Source organism: Acanthisitta chloris, unplaced genomic scaffold (genome assembly GCF_000695815.1).
Source record: "Acanthisitta chloris isolate BGI_N310 unplaced genomic scaffold, ASM69581v1 scaffold38068, whole genome shotgun sequence".
In the NCBI taxonomy this organism is placed as follows: domain Eukaryota; kingdom Metazoa; phylum Chordata; class Aves; order Passeriformes; family Acanthisittidae; genus Acanthisitta; species Acanthisitta chloris.
This window is the reverse complement of record NW_008686097.1, coordinates 30,395-44,165: the sequence shown is the minus strand read 5'-3', so window position 1 is coordinate 44,165 and position 13,771 is coordinate 30,395. Positions and strand designations below refer to the sequence as shown.

The window sequence follows — 13,771 nt, the reverse complement described above, 5'->3', positions numbered from 1 at the left end:
GCATGCCATATTAAAGTAAGGGGAGAGTACATATCAAAATGGTCTGCAAAATTTCAGCATTTTCAATATGGTCTGTGTCTGTATTTTATCTTTTATTTTCAGTCCAACACCTGCTGAAATTATGGCAAAACATTTAAAATACACTTAGGAAAAAAAAAAGATTTAGCCTATTCTTGCATGAATTAGACTGTATTTCCATGAAAAGTCCTCTGGACTGTCCTTGCAGCTCTTGTTTTATTTGCTGCAATCCTGCTCAGATATTGGATAGATTATATAACTTCTTGAGATGGTAAGTTTTAGCCTAAGCTTTTTCTAATATGCACAAAACCTTGAAGAAGGTTGGTATCACTTGGAAATGTGTGTATAACTCTATTACATTCTTCAAAGAACTGATTACTTTTGGAGGCCATGCCAGGCCTGAGTGCAAGCCTCGTCAAAATGCTCTGTAGTATTGACAATAGTGTGGACCTTGCACAGGATTGCTACCACACTAATTCTATTCTCCTTAAAGAAATTGTGGACATTTCATTTTAAATTTCAGGAGCGTCTTCTGCTTTCTTTACTGCCTGCTCACATTGCCATGGAAATGAAAGCAGAGATCATTCAGAGGCTACAAGGTCCGAAGGCAGGGCAGCTGGAAAACACCAACAACTTCCACAACTTGTATGTCAAAAGGCACACCAACGTCAGGTATTGTGCTGTAATAAAATGTATCAACAACATTCAGGAAAAAAAATTGAAAAGAAAGTGTTAAGGGAGCAATTAAGAAAAGAATTGTTTTAATATGCTTTTCAACAGCTTAATGTTTAGTGTCCATTAATTTGATCAAATGCTGAAAATTCCCTGTTCCAGAAGAGCCACAAAGGTGATAATATGAAAGAGTTGTTTAGAAAAAACCACACATTAACAGGTTTTTTTTCGTAATATTTTCATGTTTCAGGTTAAATGACCAAATCCTGCTATCATTTATCCCAGTCAAAATTGTAATTTGTGTCAATTCTATTATTCTGATTTCGTAATTTTCTTCACTGGAACAATTTCTTAGGTTTTATAGTGTGTAAATTGAGGCATAGGTATTTTACACAGTAGCTGAGATAAAATATTCTGCTGATGGGTCTAATTATTTATTAATTATAAATTTCTAGTAGTCAGAAAAATAACTCACCATTTATTCCAAACATTCTTTCTTCTGTAAAAGTTTGGGGTTTTGTGATTGGACAGTAATTTCCAATTTCCAAGTAATTTCCAAGAATGTCATTCAAACTATTGAGTGACATTCTTGGAAATTACTTTGGTGCAAATATTGCAGGACTTTTGAGGAAGTTCATTTTCACTTGCAAGCTCAAGTCCTCTTTGAAATAATTGCCATTAGCATATTGCTGATTTGTGACTTGGTAAAATATTTCTATTTTTTAATACACTGTACTAAATATAAGTATAGAATGTCTACAAATGCCTATAAATATAGGTATACCTATGAAGGTAATACCTGAGAAGGTAATACCTAGAAAGATAAATATAAGTATGTATTACCTCTAAACACAATACCTGTAAAGGTAAATGTAGGTTTACCTATAAATATACTTGTATTTATTGCTCTACGTTTAGCAGTGGCTGTTTTGGGTACAGACATACCTCTGAAGTCCAGAATGCCTTCTTTCAGGTTTTGCTGTTGACTGATAGATCTCAAGTCCTGCAGGAGGAAACTGTGACCAAGATTCTGTTCATTTCTATTGCAGCATCTTGTATGCTGATATCGTGGGGTTCACTCGCCTGGCCAGTGACTGCTCACCTGGGGAGCTGGTGCACATGCTAAATGAGCTGTTTGGCAAGTTTGATCAGATTGCAAAGGTAAGTTTCTATGGGCTGCTGCTGTTAGTTTAAATAAGTAAGTCGTCTTTAAAATATTTGTTCTTCCTGGAGACTTCAGGCAGCATTTCTGAGATTTTGGCAGGAAGATTGGATTTGAAACGTGTGAAGAAAAAAGTCTGGTACTGGTCTGAGTGCAACCGTGTGTTTCTGCCAGTGACAGCCTGTGAAACCCAAGATAGCTCTCTCTAATAGGACCAATAGAGACAGCTCATGGAGTCCAATAAAACTTAATGGCAGATGAACAGTTCTTTAAATAGACTTTTTACAATAACCAAGATTAAGAAACTCAGGATAGAAAAGTATAAGCCAGTTTTCTGATGTCTGAAAAAGCATTTGAGAGACTGGAGGAGAAGAGAGGCAATTATAATTACTGACCACAGTCTCTTGATTACTCAGGAAAAGATTCGAATACAATCAGAAGATTTTCTTCTGTTCATTTAGGTGTAGTTTTAATAAAAATTACATCAAAAGTCATGTGTGAAGGTGAAATCAGAAACACCAAACCAAAAATTTCATATGTTTTTTATTAGTTCTTGAGAGACTGGAGGAGAAGAGAGGCAATTATAATTACTGACCACAGTCTCTTGATTACTCAGGAAAAGATTCGAATACAATCAGAAGATTTTCTTCTGTTCATTTAGGTGTAGTTTTAATAAAAATTACATCAAAAGTCATGTGTGAAGGTGAAATCAGAAACACCAAACCAAAAATTTCATATGTTTTTTATTAGTTCACTGTTGTCTGTGTGAAGGTGAAATCAGAAACACCAAGCCAAAAAATTAGTATGTTTTTTATTAGTTCAAAAAACTGTTGTCTAGTATTGGCTTAAAATAAATAAAAATCTTTACATTGCCTTAGAGTATAAAATATAGAAATACTATTATGATTGCTGGTTTCTGGAAGTATTCCACAGTGCATCTTCAAAGATATAAGTGTGGAAGGCTAGGTCTTTTGATTTCATATTTCAAACAAAAAGGCTTTATTTAGATTGAGTACATGATATTTTGGCTCAGTTCTTTAATCTCAGGTGTGAACAACACTGCATATATATGTTTTAGTTTTGCCCATTAAGGACCATAACAGATGGAGAGATCATCTGCACAAAACTCTGACAGCACTTCTGTTTTAGCAAGACAAATCCTTCTCTACTGAAACAAGCTTAAGTAGAATGATTTTGCTAATATCATTTAAGTCAATCTTTGTAACAGTAACCCTTTATTTATGTAATTCAAGTTGAAAGTGACCATCTCACCTTGCTTTTTCCTCCAGGAAAATGAATGTATGAGAATTAAAATCTTAGGTGACTGCTATTACTGTGTTTCTGGACTACCTATATCTCTTCAAAATCATGCCAAGAACTGTGTGAAAATGGGACTGGACATGTGTGAAGCCATTAAGTAAGTGCCAAACTTATTGTTAAATATTCAACAATAAAAATCTCTCTTCTATCTGTATCTATGCTACTCTTGAAACATTCAGACCTGCAGTACTTGGCATGTTTCACCACAAGGTCCAGCATGGTAATCTGGGTCTCAGCCTCAGCAAAGAAATGTTTTAAGTTGTTGACTCTGTGATCAGTACACCATAAAGATGATTGATGGCCTGGAACATTGCTCACTAGTAAAGGGAGAGCACAAAGAAGATGGAGCCAGGCTTTTCAGTGGTGTCCAGCGACAGGGCCAGAGGCTATGGGAACAAACTGAAACACAGAACATTTCCTCTGAACATTAGGAAGCACATTTTTCATTGTGAGAGTGACTGAGCACTGGCACGGGTTGTCCAGGAAGGTTGCAGAGTTTCCAGCCTTGGAGATGCTCAAAACCCAACTGGTACAGCCTTAAGCAAACTGCTTTAACTGCCCTGTTTTGAGCAGGAGCATGGACTGGGCAGTCTCTAGATGTCCCTTCTGACCTCAGCTATTCAGTGACTCTGTGATTACAAGATGGTAAATATACCAATAGACATCACTTAGAACTTGGAAGCTGCTTTTTGCAGAGTCACGATGCTGACACTCGCCTGTGAGTCAAACAGCTCTGAGAGAGGCCAGAGCTCCTGGCTCTTGCTGAATCTTGAGTTCAGTGGTGGTCAGGAGGAGTTGCTTATGCAGAATTAAGATGCCTCAAGCCCTGAGCCTGTGGAGTGATTCTCAGCATGTCCACTATAGATGTTTCCAATGGCTTAGAGATTCCTGGGCTGAGAGGCCTATTTCCCATCTTGTCAGATAAGCAATTAAATATGCCTGTATTACTAGACCCCAGGTTAAGGTTTAATTTCACCTTCCCTGTAAAGGTGAGGACTTTCTTAAAAGTTTTGCTGGTTAACATATTGAGAATTCTGTGCTTATTAACAGTATTTTGGATTTGTGGGTGACTCTATGGCCCTAATTTCTTTCCCAATAATAAATGTGCCTGTTCTATCTTTGAAACAGAAAACAGAACAAAGAATTTGACAATCCTAATATGGTTGCATTTGAAATAGCAGTTGTAACGTTTTTCGAGTAACTCAAGTAACAGGAGGCTTGGTATGCTTGTGAAACAGGAAAAAGAAATATGATTGTATCTGGTGGATTAAGACTTGTAAGAAAGCTGAGGATACAGCTACAGGCACACTTGAGGAATCCTCTAGTTTATTATTGAAGAGTAGGTTGGGAATGGACTGTAGGCAACTGGAGCAGTTCTGATGATGACGGCACTTCAAAAAAGTCTTGCAAAAGGGCAGCTTTGCTGCCCTCAGCTCTACATTTGACTGCTGTCAGAGCTCTCAGGGCAGAGTAGAAATAACTCTTTCACAACCTGCCTGCCCTGGCTGAGTTCTGCCACCAAAGCTGGATAAGTTTCAGTATGAAGGTACTTAAACCTAGTTTGGATGTCTGAAGGATCTTAAACCTGCCTACACAGAAACTTGACCTCAGTAGTATAGTTTATGTGTTAAGCAAACGTCTGATTCTGTTAGGCTATTTAGAAAACATTTTGTGGGGAAAGGACAACTAAAAAGCCGTTCACCTCTTTTTTTAACCAAAGTCAGATAATTAATTATCTGTAATTCATACCCAAAGTTCTTTTTTGATTTTAGGGATTAAACTTCTGCAAATGGTTACTTATAGCAGTTACCATTAGTGGCACAAACGTCTATTCTGTAGAAAAACTAAGTTTCCTGTGACTAAAATTCCAGTATGTCTAGGTGAGCTACACTTTGCAAAAAGTATGTATCCTGGTGGAGGTCTGAATATTTGAGAGTCATCTGTGTGATTTGTTTTTCCTAACCAATTGGCCTTTGATTTTAAAATTTGGTATGCTTTTCTGTAAGTTTCAGTTGCAGTTCTGATGTTTTTGCCCAGATCACATTTACTGCTGTCCAGAAATTGGCTTGTCCTTGTGAGGTGTGTGTGTGGTGTGTACCTCATCACGAAATGGATAGATATGTTGAACAGTGTTAATCTCAGTGATTAATTAAATAGCCTTACAAAATTATTCCTCCAATCCATAACTAACTTCATATGTGTGTAATTGTAGTCACAGAAGGGTTTTGCCTCTCAGTTGCCTGGTCTTGTGATTCAATCCAAGGTACTTAGTGTATGGTTGGGTTGATTAGTGTTAATTGGGTTCTTTTCCTTTTAATGTGTTCACATAAAATGTGTGCTATTTGTGGAAACTAGGATTTTGATCTCCTTGCTTTAGTGATCTTTTGCAAAACTAACCCCAGTACAGGAATCAGATTGCTGCATTTTCTAAAATGTTTTTTCTTCATCCATATATGGTTGTACCTTAACACTGTGTCCAAAGAAATCTTTTTTAAATAGTAATTGGATACTTCTCCTTGCCAAGCATTAAAATCTACAGATTTGGTTGTCTTCTCAGTTGCTTTCACTGGATGCTTTCTCTTTTTCAGTTAGATATACTAGAACAATATTATAATTAAACTGTTTGCTTCTCTAGCATATTGGGGACTAAAGCTACTATCTCTTCAGTAGAGCTGTTGGTAAAAGGGTGTCAGTCCTGACGTTTTGGCCCCCCCTCCTTGGTTGGCTTAAAAATGATTGGGTTTTTTTCCCCCCAACCTTTGAGTGAAAATAAGAGCTTTCTGGTTTACATTTCAAAAGATCTGTGTGCTGTGTGAGAAATATGAGTTAAAAGCGTTTGCACAGAGTTTCTGGTCAACCTGTTGCTTTATTACTGAAGAGAAAAAAGTATAGGAGGTTACAGGCTGGTGTAAAAACAATGCTAAGCGCGAGCCATAAAGTGCCCTTCACAAAGAGCCAGAAGTGTAATTTCACACAGCATAATGCGGTGCTTTACTTGAGCACAGAGAGCAATCTGTCAGTTCCTCACACTTCAGAACTTCCCAATTTTCTTTGAAATAACTTTCTGCTCAATCTGCTATCAAGTATGTTCATTGTTAGTGCTATATGATCAGGTTCTCCTTGGTAAGAGCAGCCTTACGGGCTAGAAAATTGTATGTTAGTTGTATGGCATATTTTGATTTGACTTTATTACCGTAGTCAGAAGCCACAACAATCCTGTGGACAGATGTCTGAGTAGCACAGCTTGATACAGAAGAAGTGAGGAATCTGTACCCCATGTTTTCAAATGCTTTCCAAGTATTATGTCAAGTGGTGCAGCCTGCAGGTGAATAAAAATTGCTGATTATTAATCAGCTCCATATTTTGTTGCATGATTGCTTCATCTTTGTATGGAAGCATGTCATGACATACTTATGTGGCCTGTAAAATTAGAAGTAGTAATACTCTTGCTATTGGAAGTGTGTCACTTAATATGTTCGATTCACTCTATCTAAAATACCTTTTTTGTCAGATATGAATCTTTATTATATTCAGTCACTGAGGTGTAAGCTGACCTATCAGTGCCTGAGCTACTGAAATAGAGGAATTTCCTGTTTAGATTAAGACTTCTGTTTGGATTTTACCACCTGAATATGGTTTCAGTTCCAGTTCTCTTTGAAGCAAAAAAGGAGGAATTCTGCCACATTGCCAGGTGATCTGTAGTACAGTCTTATTCAGTCTTGTTACCTAATGATGTGTAGCTCCATTTTGAGCAATTAAGCCTCACTGTGCTATGGATTGTTTCCATTTAAACATGGATCATAGTCCCATTAATTGCTTTGCTTCTCTGCTCTGAGTTGGAACAAATCCAGTGTTTCTTCCAGTCTGCAGCCTGCCTGCCCGGGGTGGGGTGCTTGTTGGAGTGGGATCCGGACCTGGAGAAACGATGAGTCTCAATATGAGTATGGTCGTTCTCCTTTATTCTTAGTACTTACAAGATATATATAGACATTCACACAGAGTACGCGAACGCAGCGGATACATGATTGGTTTATTGCCCCTGTCCAAGTGTCCAGGGCAAACTTATGATTGGAGCAAGCAGGTGTCTGTCCACATTCCAGGATGTTCTCAGGAATTCCAGGGAGCTTGTTGACACCAGACTCAGAGCCGGTCAGAGCCAGCTCTGCCAGGCAGAGCTCGCTCCTTATCAGCAGGTTCAAGGCTCAGTCACAGCTGCTGTAGGCCTTACACCACACTACAAGCTGGGTTGTCAGCTCCAAGGAAATCATGTCCCTTTTCGCAGAGCCATTCCTCCACAGGTGCTCACCTTATCAAGCCACTGATGCCAGTGCTTACCTTAACTGGGTGCTTCAAGGCTAGAACTTAATCTGTTAGGGCAAAATATCTTTGTGTGTGAATATGTGTTGTTTTCCTTCAGCCCATACTCCACTCCCTTGTCTGTCTCATGACTTCCTAATTTATGTGTTTCTCGGCCACACGTTCTCAAGGACTGACTTTGATTTGGTGGCATGAAATGAGTTCCAGTTCAGAGGAAACTGAAAGAAACTATTGGATGAGATAGTTATACCATTTTGAACTCTAGATACAAAACAAAAGGATTTTTTTAGGCAGGATTTCATTCCTGCAGGTCTGATCCAAAAGGGCACTATGTTTTTAAAGCTGGCAGTTTGCAGGGGACTAAATGATCAAGGTTCACCAATTGTGCTAAAGTGTGTAAGACAGGACTAGGTGAGTCTTACATATCTTGGTCCAGAATTAGAGATTAATAAAGCTCAGGTAAAGAGAGTAGATGACCTGAACTCTTGCTTGTCTGGAGTATTCCTACAGCTGCCTGTAAGCTAACTTATACTCTGAAAAAAGTATAATCCTTACAAACTCAAATTTCAGGTTGCAATAGGAAAAATACAGTCTTGATGAGTATTTTGACTGCCTAGCCAGGATGGGTACAGACTGTGGTGTGCTGAGGGAAACCAGAGAGACTGTGGAAGCAGAAAATGAAATAAAAGCGAGAAGTTTCAGATATATTTGTGTAGGTAAGGCAAGTGTCCTATGGGGGTGTGATAAACTACATTCTTAGATGCATTCAGTGCCTGCGTCGTTATAGCAATTGCTCAAGGGGCACAGGAGAGAAGAAGTAGTAAAGCCTAATTTGGTCCAGAATAACAGTGGTAATTTAAAGCCTTCTGTGGTTTCTTTAATTTGTGAGACAGAAGAAAAGATTCAGTTCTGGTACATATTCTACTTGCTCCCCTCCTTAACTCTTGAGAGCTTATTATAAAGCAGACTTTATTCTGCTTGCTCTGCAGAATATGGCAGGGCAGCCTTTCAACAAGCACTCCTAGAGGATAAATGTTCCTCTTCCATTCTCCTGGAGGATAAATGTTCCTTTTACATTTTGCCCAGTTTTGTAAAACACTTTTTTTCTGAAGTGCTAAGCTTGTGTCATATTCCCTGTGCAGAGCAAAGTGATGTTTGTCATTTGCCAACTGCTTACAAAGATCATTTACAGGCAGTTCATTTTCAAGTGTGTCAGCTGCACAAGAATGGTGTAAAATGGCAAAGTGAAAAGAAATACCAATAAACACTTGATAGAGATTCTTTCAGTCAGATAGAAATTCTCTTCAGAATTTCAATTAAAATTCTTTCAGTCATGCTCCTGTTACTTTCATTTCCCAGAAAAATAACACTTGAGAGCTCCTGCCTAAATGTAAGATTTACCATATCAAATTAAGCTTGTTAAGTTCAATGTTCCCTTTCAAAAAATATAAGAAATAAGAGAAACAGGCGAGCTTAATTCAGTAATTAAGAAGGTACAGAGCTGATGATTCTCATCCCTGAGATTGAAGATATTACTAGAACTATGAACCTGGCATGTATGCAGGAGCCATTTGGGTTCCTTATTCTATAGCTGTTTCTTCCATTAACAGCCTGAATTTCTCCAAGATAAATGCATGTGCATGTTCCTCATTACTGGTTAGTTTTGGGTCCACATGAATTAGGGTTTAAATGCATAAATCCATTATGATCTTCCCGTTTCTTAGAGCTGTATAAGCCTGTAGATATCTGTATTCATTTCATAACTCTTTACAAACACAGTTAGGTACTCATATGACACATGTCAGAAAATATTCTGGTTTTTTGACCTTACTCACCCACCTGTGACTCACAAGAGCTTCTTCTGGAAAGATAAATACCTATATTATATGTAGGGTGCTTCTGAGATTTGGACTGGGGTGATCAGATGCTTAACTCTGTCACTGGAAAGGTCAGAGGGTTAAATGTGGTCTGGACAGTGAGTGTGGCCTTTGATTCACTAAATGATGTTCTAGTGGGTACAGCATTCACTAAGCACATGGTAGGCTGTTGAGCCTAGGTTCTCCACAGCCTGAATGACACTGAACCCGTATCCCCAAAGAGTGTACAAGCCCCAGCTGGCAGAATATCCTGAGGTGCTGCCTTTTTCATCCTTCCTCACAGACATGAGAGATATGAGAAGGTCTCCAGCGTAAATATTATGATCTTCAGATAGAAGAGTGCATAATAGTAGTTCCAGATCTCCAAAAGCTGCCTGTAGGACAAAAATAGTCCTTTTTTTTTACCATGAGATCAAATATTTATACTGCTTAGCTCAGCCCTCCCAGAAAATTTCAGATGAGTATAAAATAAGGAGCTTCAGACATGGACTTGAGAAGTAATATTTCTGCAAATAGTTGCAGATATAGATATTAGGAAAGGTAATATATCATCCTAGCATAAAAAGAATGGAGGCAATGCTGAAAAGGAGGAAATGTTCGTACTGTTGTTACTGCTTATTCCATAGAATGGTTTGGGTTGAAAGGGACCTTAAAGATCACCTAGTTCCAACTCCTCTGACACAGGCAGGGACATGTCCCACTACATCAGGTTGCTCAAAGCCCCATCCAACCTGGCCTTGAGCACTTCCAGAGATAGGACATCCACATGATTTGGCTGGTAAATTATAAAAAAAACCCGAACTAAAGGTCCTATTATGTATATTGACAGAGATTTTCTTCTCAACTGCAGGAAAGTGAGAGATGCAACTGGAGTTGATATTAATATGCGTGTAGGAGTGCACTCTGGGAACGTGCTGTGCGGTGTCATTGGGCTGCAGAAGTGGCAGTACGATGTGTGGTCGCATGACGTTACTCTGGCCAATCACATGGAAGCTGGAGGAGTCCCAGGGTAAGAGGCTTCTCTGTTAATCGTTGGACATGTGGATTTTTCAGTCATGGAGAAATGATAGGTACCATGCCTTAAGCCATCAGCCTTCATGGAGATGCCTGAACTAATTCTTAGTGCTGTCTTTAGTAAAAATGTAAAAGGGGGCACTCAGTATTTCCTGTGATTTAAGGACTGGGGGTTTTTTGTGGATGGAAACCTTTAGACATATCCCCAATAGAACTTATGAAAATTAGATCAGAAGAACTGTAAATGAAGTAGAGCAGCATATAAAAGGTATGACCAAAAAGCTGATAAAAAAGGTTGATCAGGTTCAAATTATGCTTTTGATCGGTATTTGTGATTCTGTCATTCTTTTAAAATATGATTTCAGCCGTGTTCACATCACCTCAGTCACCCTGGCACATTTGAATGGAGCTTACAAAGTGGAAGATGGGGATGGAGATGTGAGGGACCCATATCTGAAAGAGCATAATGTTAAGACTTACTTTGTAATCAATCCTAAGGTTAGTAGTACTTTTATCTTGTGGCCAGTCATAGTTATTTTTGAGCAGGACCACTAATCTCTTTATTGAATAATTCACTAGCATAAGATATTGATCAGAGCTATTACTGATGCCGACAAATACATAATGTTTGCATTGCAAATCTTTCCCGCTCTTCAGAAATAAGTCTCTGATATTTCCCAGCAATATCATTAAGAACTGCAGGTTCTTAGCATCTCTCCATTTTTACGTTCCTAAGCATGCGAATATGTGGTACCAGATGATGCTCTGCTGCTTCAAAAGGTCATGAACACAAAGGCTGACACCACCTTTTATTCTCTGTCGACCAGGGAGAGAAGCGAAGCCCTCAGCACCACATTCGACCTCGGCACACTCTTGATGGACCCAAAATGAGAGCTTCTGTCCGCATGACCCGGTACCTGGAGTCTTGGGGAGCAGCCAAGCCATTTGCACACTTGCACCACAGGGACAGCATGACCACTGAAAACGGCAAGATAAGCACAACAGTAGGGGCCTACTTATGTCATTTCATACAATTTAGCAATATTTGAAAAGAAAAAGGTGCTCACTGCTAAATACCTGGCTATTTCTGATAAAAGAAGATACACGTTTATACAGGGCATAAGCCCAGTGAAGTTTCTGGGAGCTCACATTGGCATGTGAGCTTTGAATTAGATTCTGCAGATCCATGTCTTCCTATAAGTGCATCTCTGAATTATAAGGAGTCCAACCTATTACCTAAAATGCACAATCTGGTCCTCTGAGCTCTGACCCCCCCAAGTCACAGCATGTACAGTGGCTGCTGTTCACCTTGTGGAAAGATATTTTAAACATAAAGCTGGCATGCAGCACCTTGAGGAAGGAAGACTTCTAATACTGAGAAATTCCTTGAGATTTACTGACTGTTTAGCTACATTCTCCTTTTGGAACAATGCCAAACCTGGAGCAAAGGCTGTGAAGTGAGAATAATCCCTGTGGTACCTGGAGTGGACTTTGTTCAGAGTACTCCAGGAACCAAATCCATCCTCACTGTGACATCTAGTTTTTGAAGGTGCACCTAGCACTCATTAGCTATGGTTGATGGCCTGAATTTTAGAGTACTGTAGTGCAGTGTTGTATCTCTTACACTGAACAGATTTCCTTTTAATTTCACTAATACTATTCTACTGCTGTCAGTAAGATGCTTGTACATTGCATTATCATCTGCTTCTAAAAAGTGAGAGCATAAAGGTAAATTCTAGTAGTCTTCAATGTTGGCATTCAGCTTTGTTCTGCTACACATGAGAACATAGGATTGCGCCACATAACCCTTCTTGTTCAATAAACACAGTGCATCAGAGTGTGGATTGTGACACGTTCATTACAGAAAGTACCCAGCCATCACTATTAATCACAAAATAAATGAGGCTGTGATGGCTGCTGCTGCTTATTAATAAAAAATAATGACCATTGTCTGTGTTTGGCCACTCAGGACTGTTTTTTTCAAAATCACTTAAGGTTGGTTTTTGCAAGAGTCTGGGTTACATCCAAACAATGATGATGTTTAAGCAATGCCTTTTTAGGAAAGCAAAACATTCTTGGATTCAGACTGTTGTATTAGTTACTTGGTTTTTGTAATGGTAGATCAGTTTTTCTCCTGGTCACTACATCTTCATTCTTGGCTGGAGTTTTCTTTTAGACAGTTTTAATCTAATGCTAAAAGGATTTGTATTGGAAACTTTTCTCCTTACTTGACCCTGTTTTCAACACTATGTTTAAAGCAACTTAATGTCGTCAAAATCTATTATAATTAATAAGGCTTGGGGTTTTTTTTTGTTTTTTAGGATGTTCCCATGGGACAATATCATTTTCAGCGCTGCAGAGAGAGGTAAATGAGTTTTAAGAAATTACTTATTCATATAAAGTCCATGTAAATAATAGAGATTCATATGCTTTCAAATATTGAGGGCCAGTTCTCAAACTGTTTTTTCAGCTGATACCTTTTACATAGAGAAGAGCTATGGAAACAGATTTGGCAGACATGTTACTTATGAATTGCAAATGTACTTCCTGCTAACAAATAACATTTTTCTGAATTGGTATGTTGGTAAGCTACTATTCGTTTCTCCTAACAAACCATTTACTCTATCAGTGGGAAGAAAATTATATTCAGGAAAATTAGGAAGAAGCACAGAGGGGTAAGAAAAGGGAAGATGGAAAGGGCAGTTAATAATTTGCCTCTCAACAGGTAATAATATGTAGTAAAAAGACATTTTATGTATTTAATTGCTTTGTATTTGCATTGTGTTTTATTATTTCAAAGTTCTTAGTATGTTTGCAGTTGTAAACCTCAAAACGTATTTTGTGGTCTTCCCATAGTGCTCCTGCTACACAAAATGTTTGCAAGATCACAGTGGCTTAAAGTTTTCATGCTCTTGCTTGGTACTTCGATGATTAGGGCAACATGGTGAGAAATGCAAGCAGGGTTGGATGGCATTTATTTAAAAAACAAGCTTAGCACTGTCAGAAATCTGGAATGGTTAATTTTTATTTTAATGACCTGGTAATACTTCAGGTAATGAATTTCCTGCAAAATTATAGCATGACAAATACTGTAAAATCATTTGAAAGAACCTTTAAACTATTTGTATTCCTGTTGCCTTTGGTTACTGTAGGGCTATGCAATTACCTAAAACACTGCTTCATTCCACAAGATGAGCAAGTTTTGACTGAACATGAATGATATTAATAAAAAGAGCCTGATTTTAAAACTGCACATTTACATTTAGACAGTATGTCCAAAGGACTTCTGTCAGCTCATGAAAGATCATTGGACTGTGGCATTTGCAAATAATGCAGTTCATGAAGATTCTGATGTGTTCTTGCTTTTGTGTTTCTAAAACTGTGCTTCAAA

At 38.3% G+C, this 13,771-nt stretch overlaps 1 protein-coding gene across 1 annotated transcript in view; it reads left to right on the top strand.

The window, feature by feature from the left end:
* Window positions 1–541: 541 nt before the first annotated feature.
* LOC103807265 (adenylate cyclase type 2) overlaps window positions 542–13,771 on the top strand; it is a gene marked incomplete at both ends in the record, with an annotated part of 39,695 nt that continues 26,465 nt past the window's right edge. Inside the window, 7 exons of the mRNA XM_009079988.1 lie at window positions 542–690; window positions 1,740–1,851; window positions 3,142–3,269; window positions 10,217–10,375; window positions 10,746–10,878; window positions 11,208–11,384; window positions 12,702–12,745. Coding sequence (XP_009078236.1) covers window positions 542–690; window positions 1,740–1,851; window positions 3,142–3,269; window positions 10,217–10,375; window positions 10,746–10,878; window positions 11,208–11,384; window positions 12,702–12,745 — 902 coding nt within the window. The remainder of the gene's footprint in view (window positions 691–1,739; window positions 1,852–3,141; window positions 3,270–10,216; window positions 10,376–10,745; window positions 10,879–11,207; window positions 11,385–12,701; window positions 12,746–13,771) is intronic.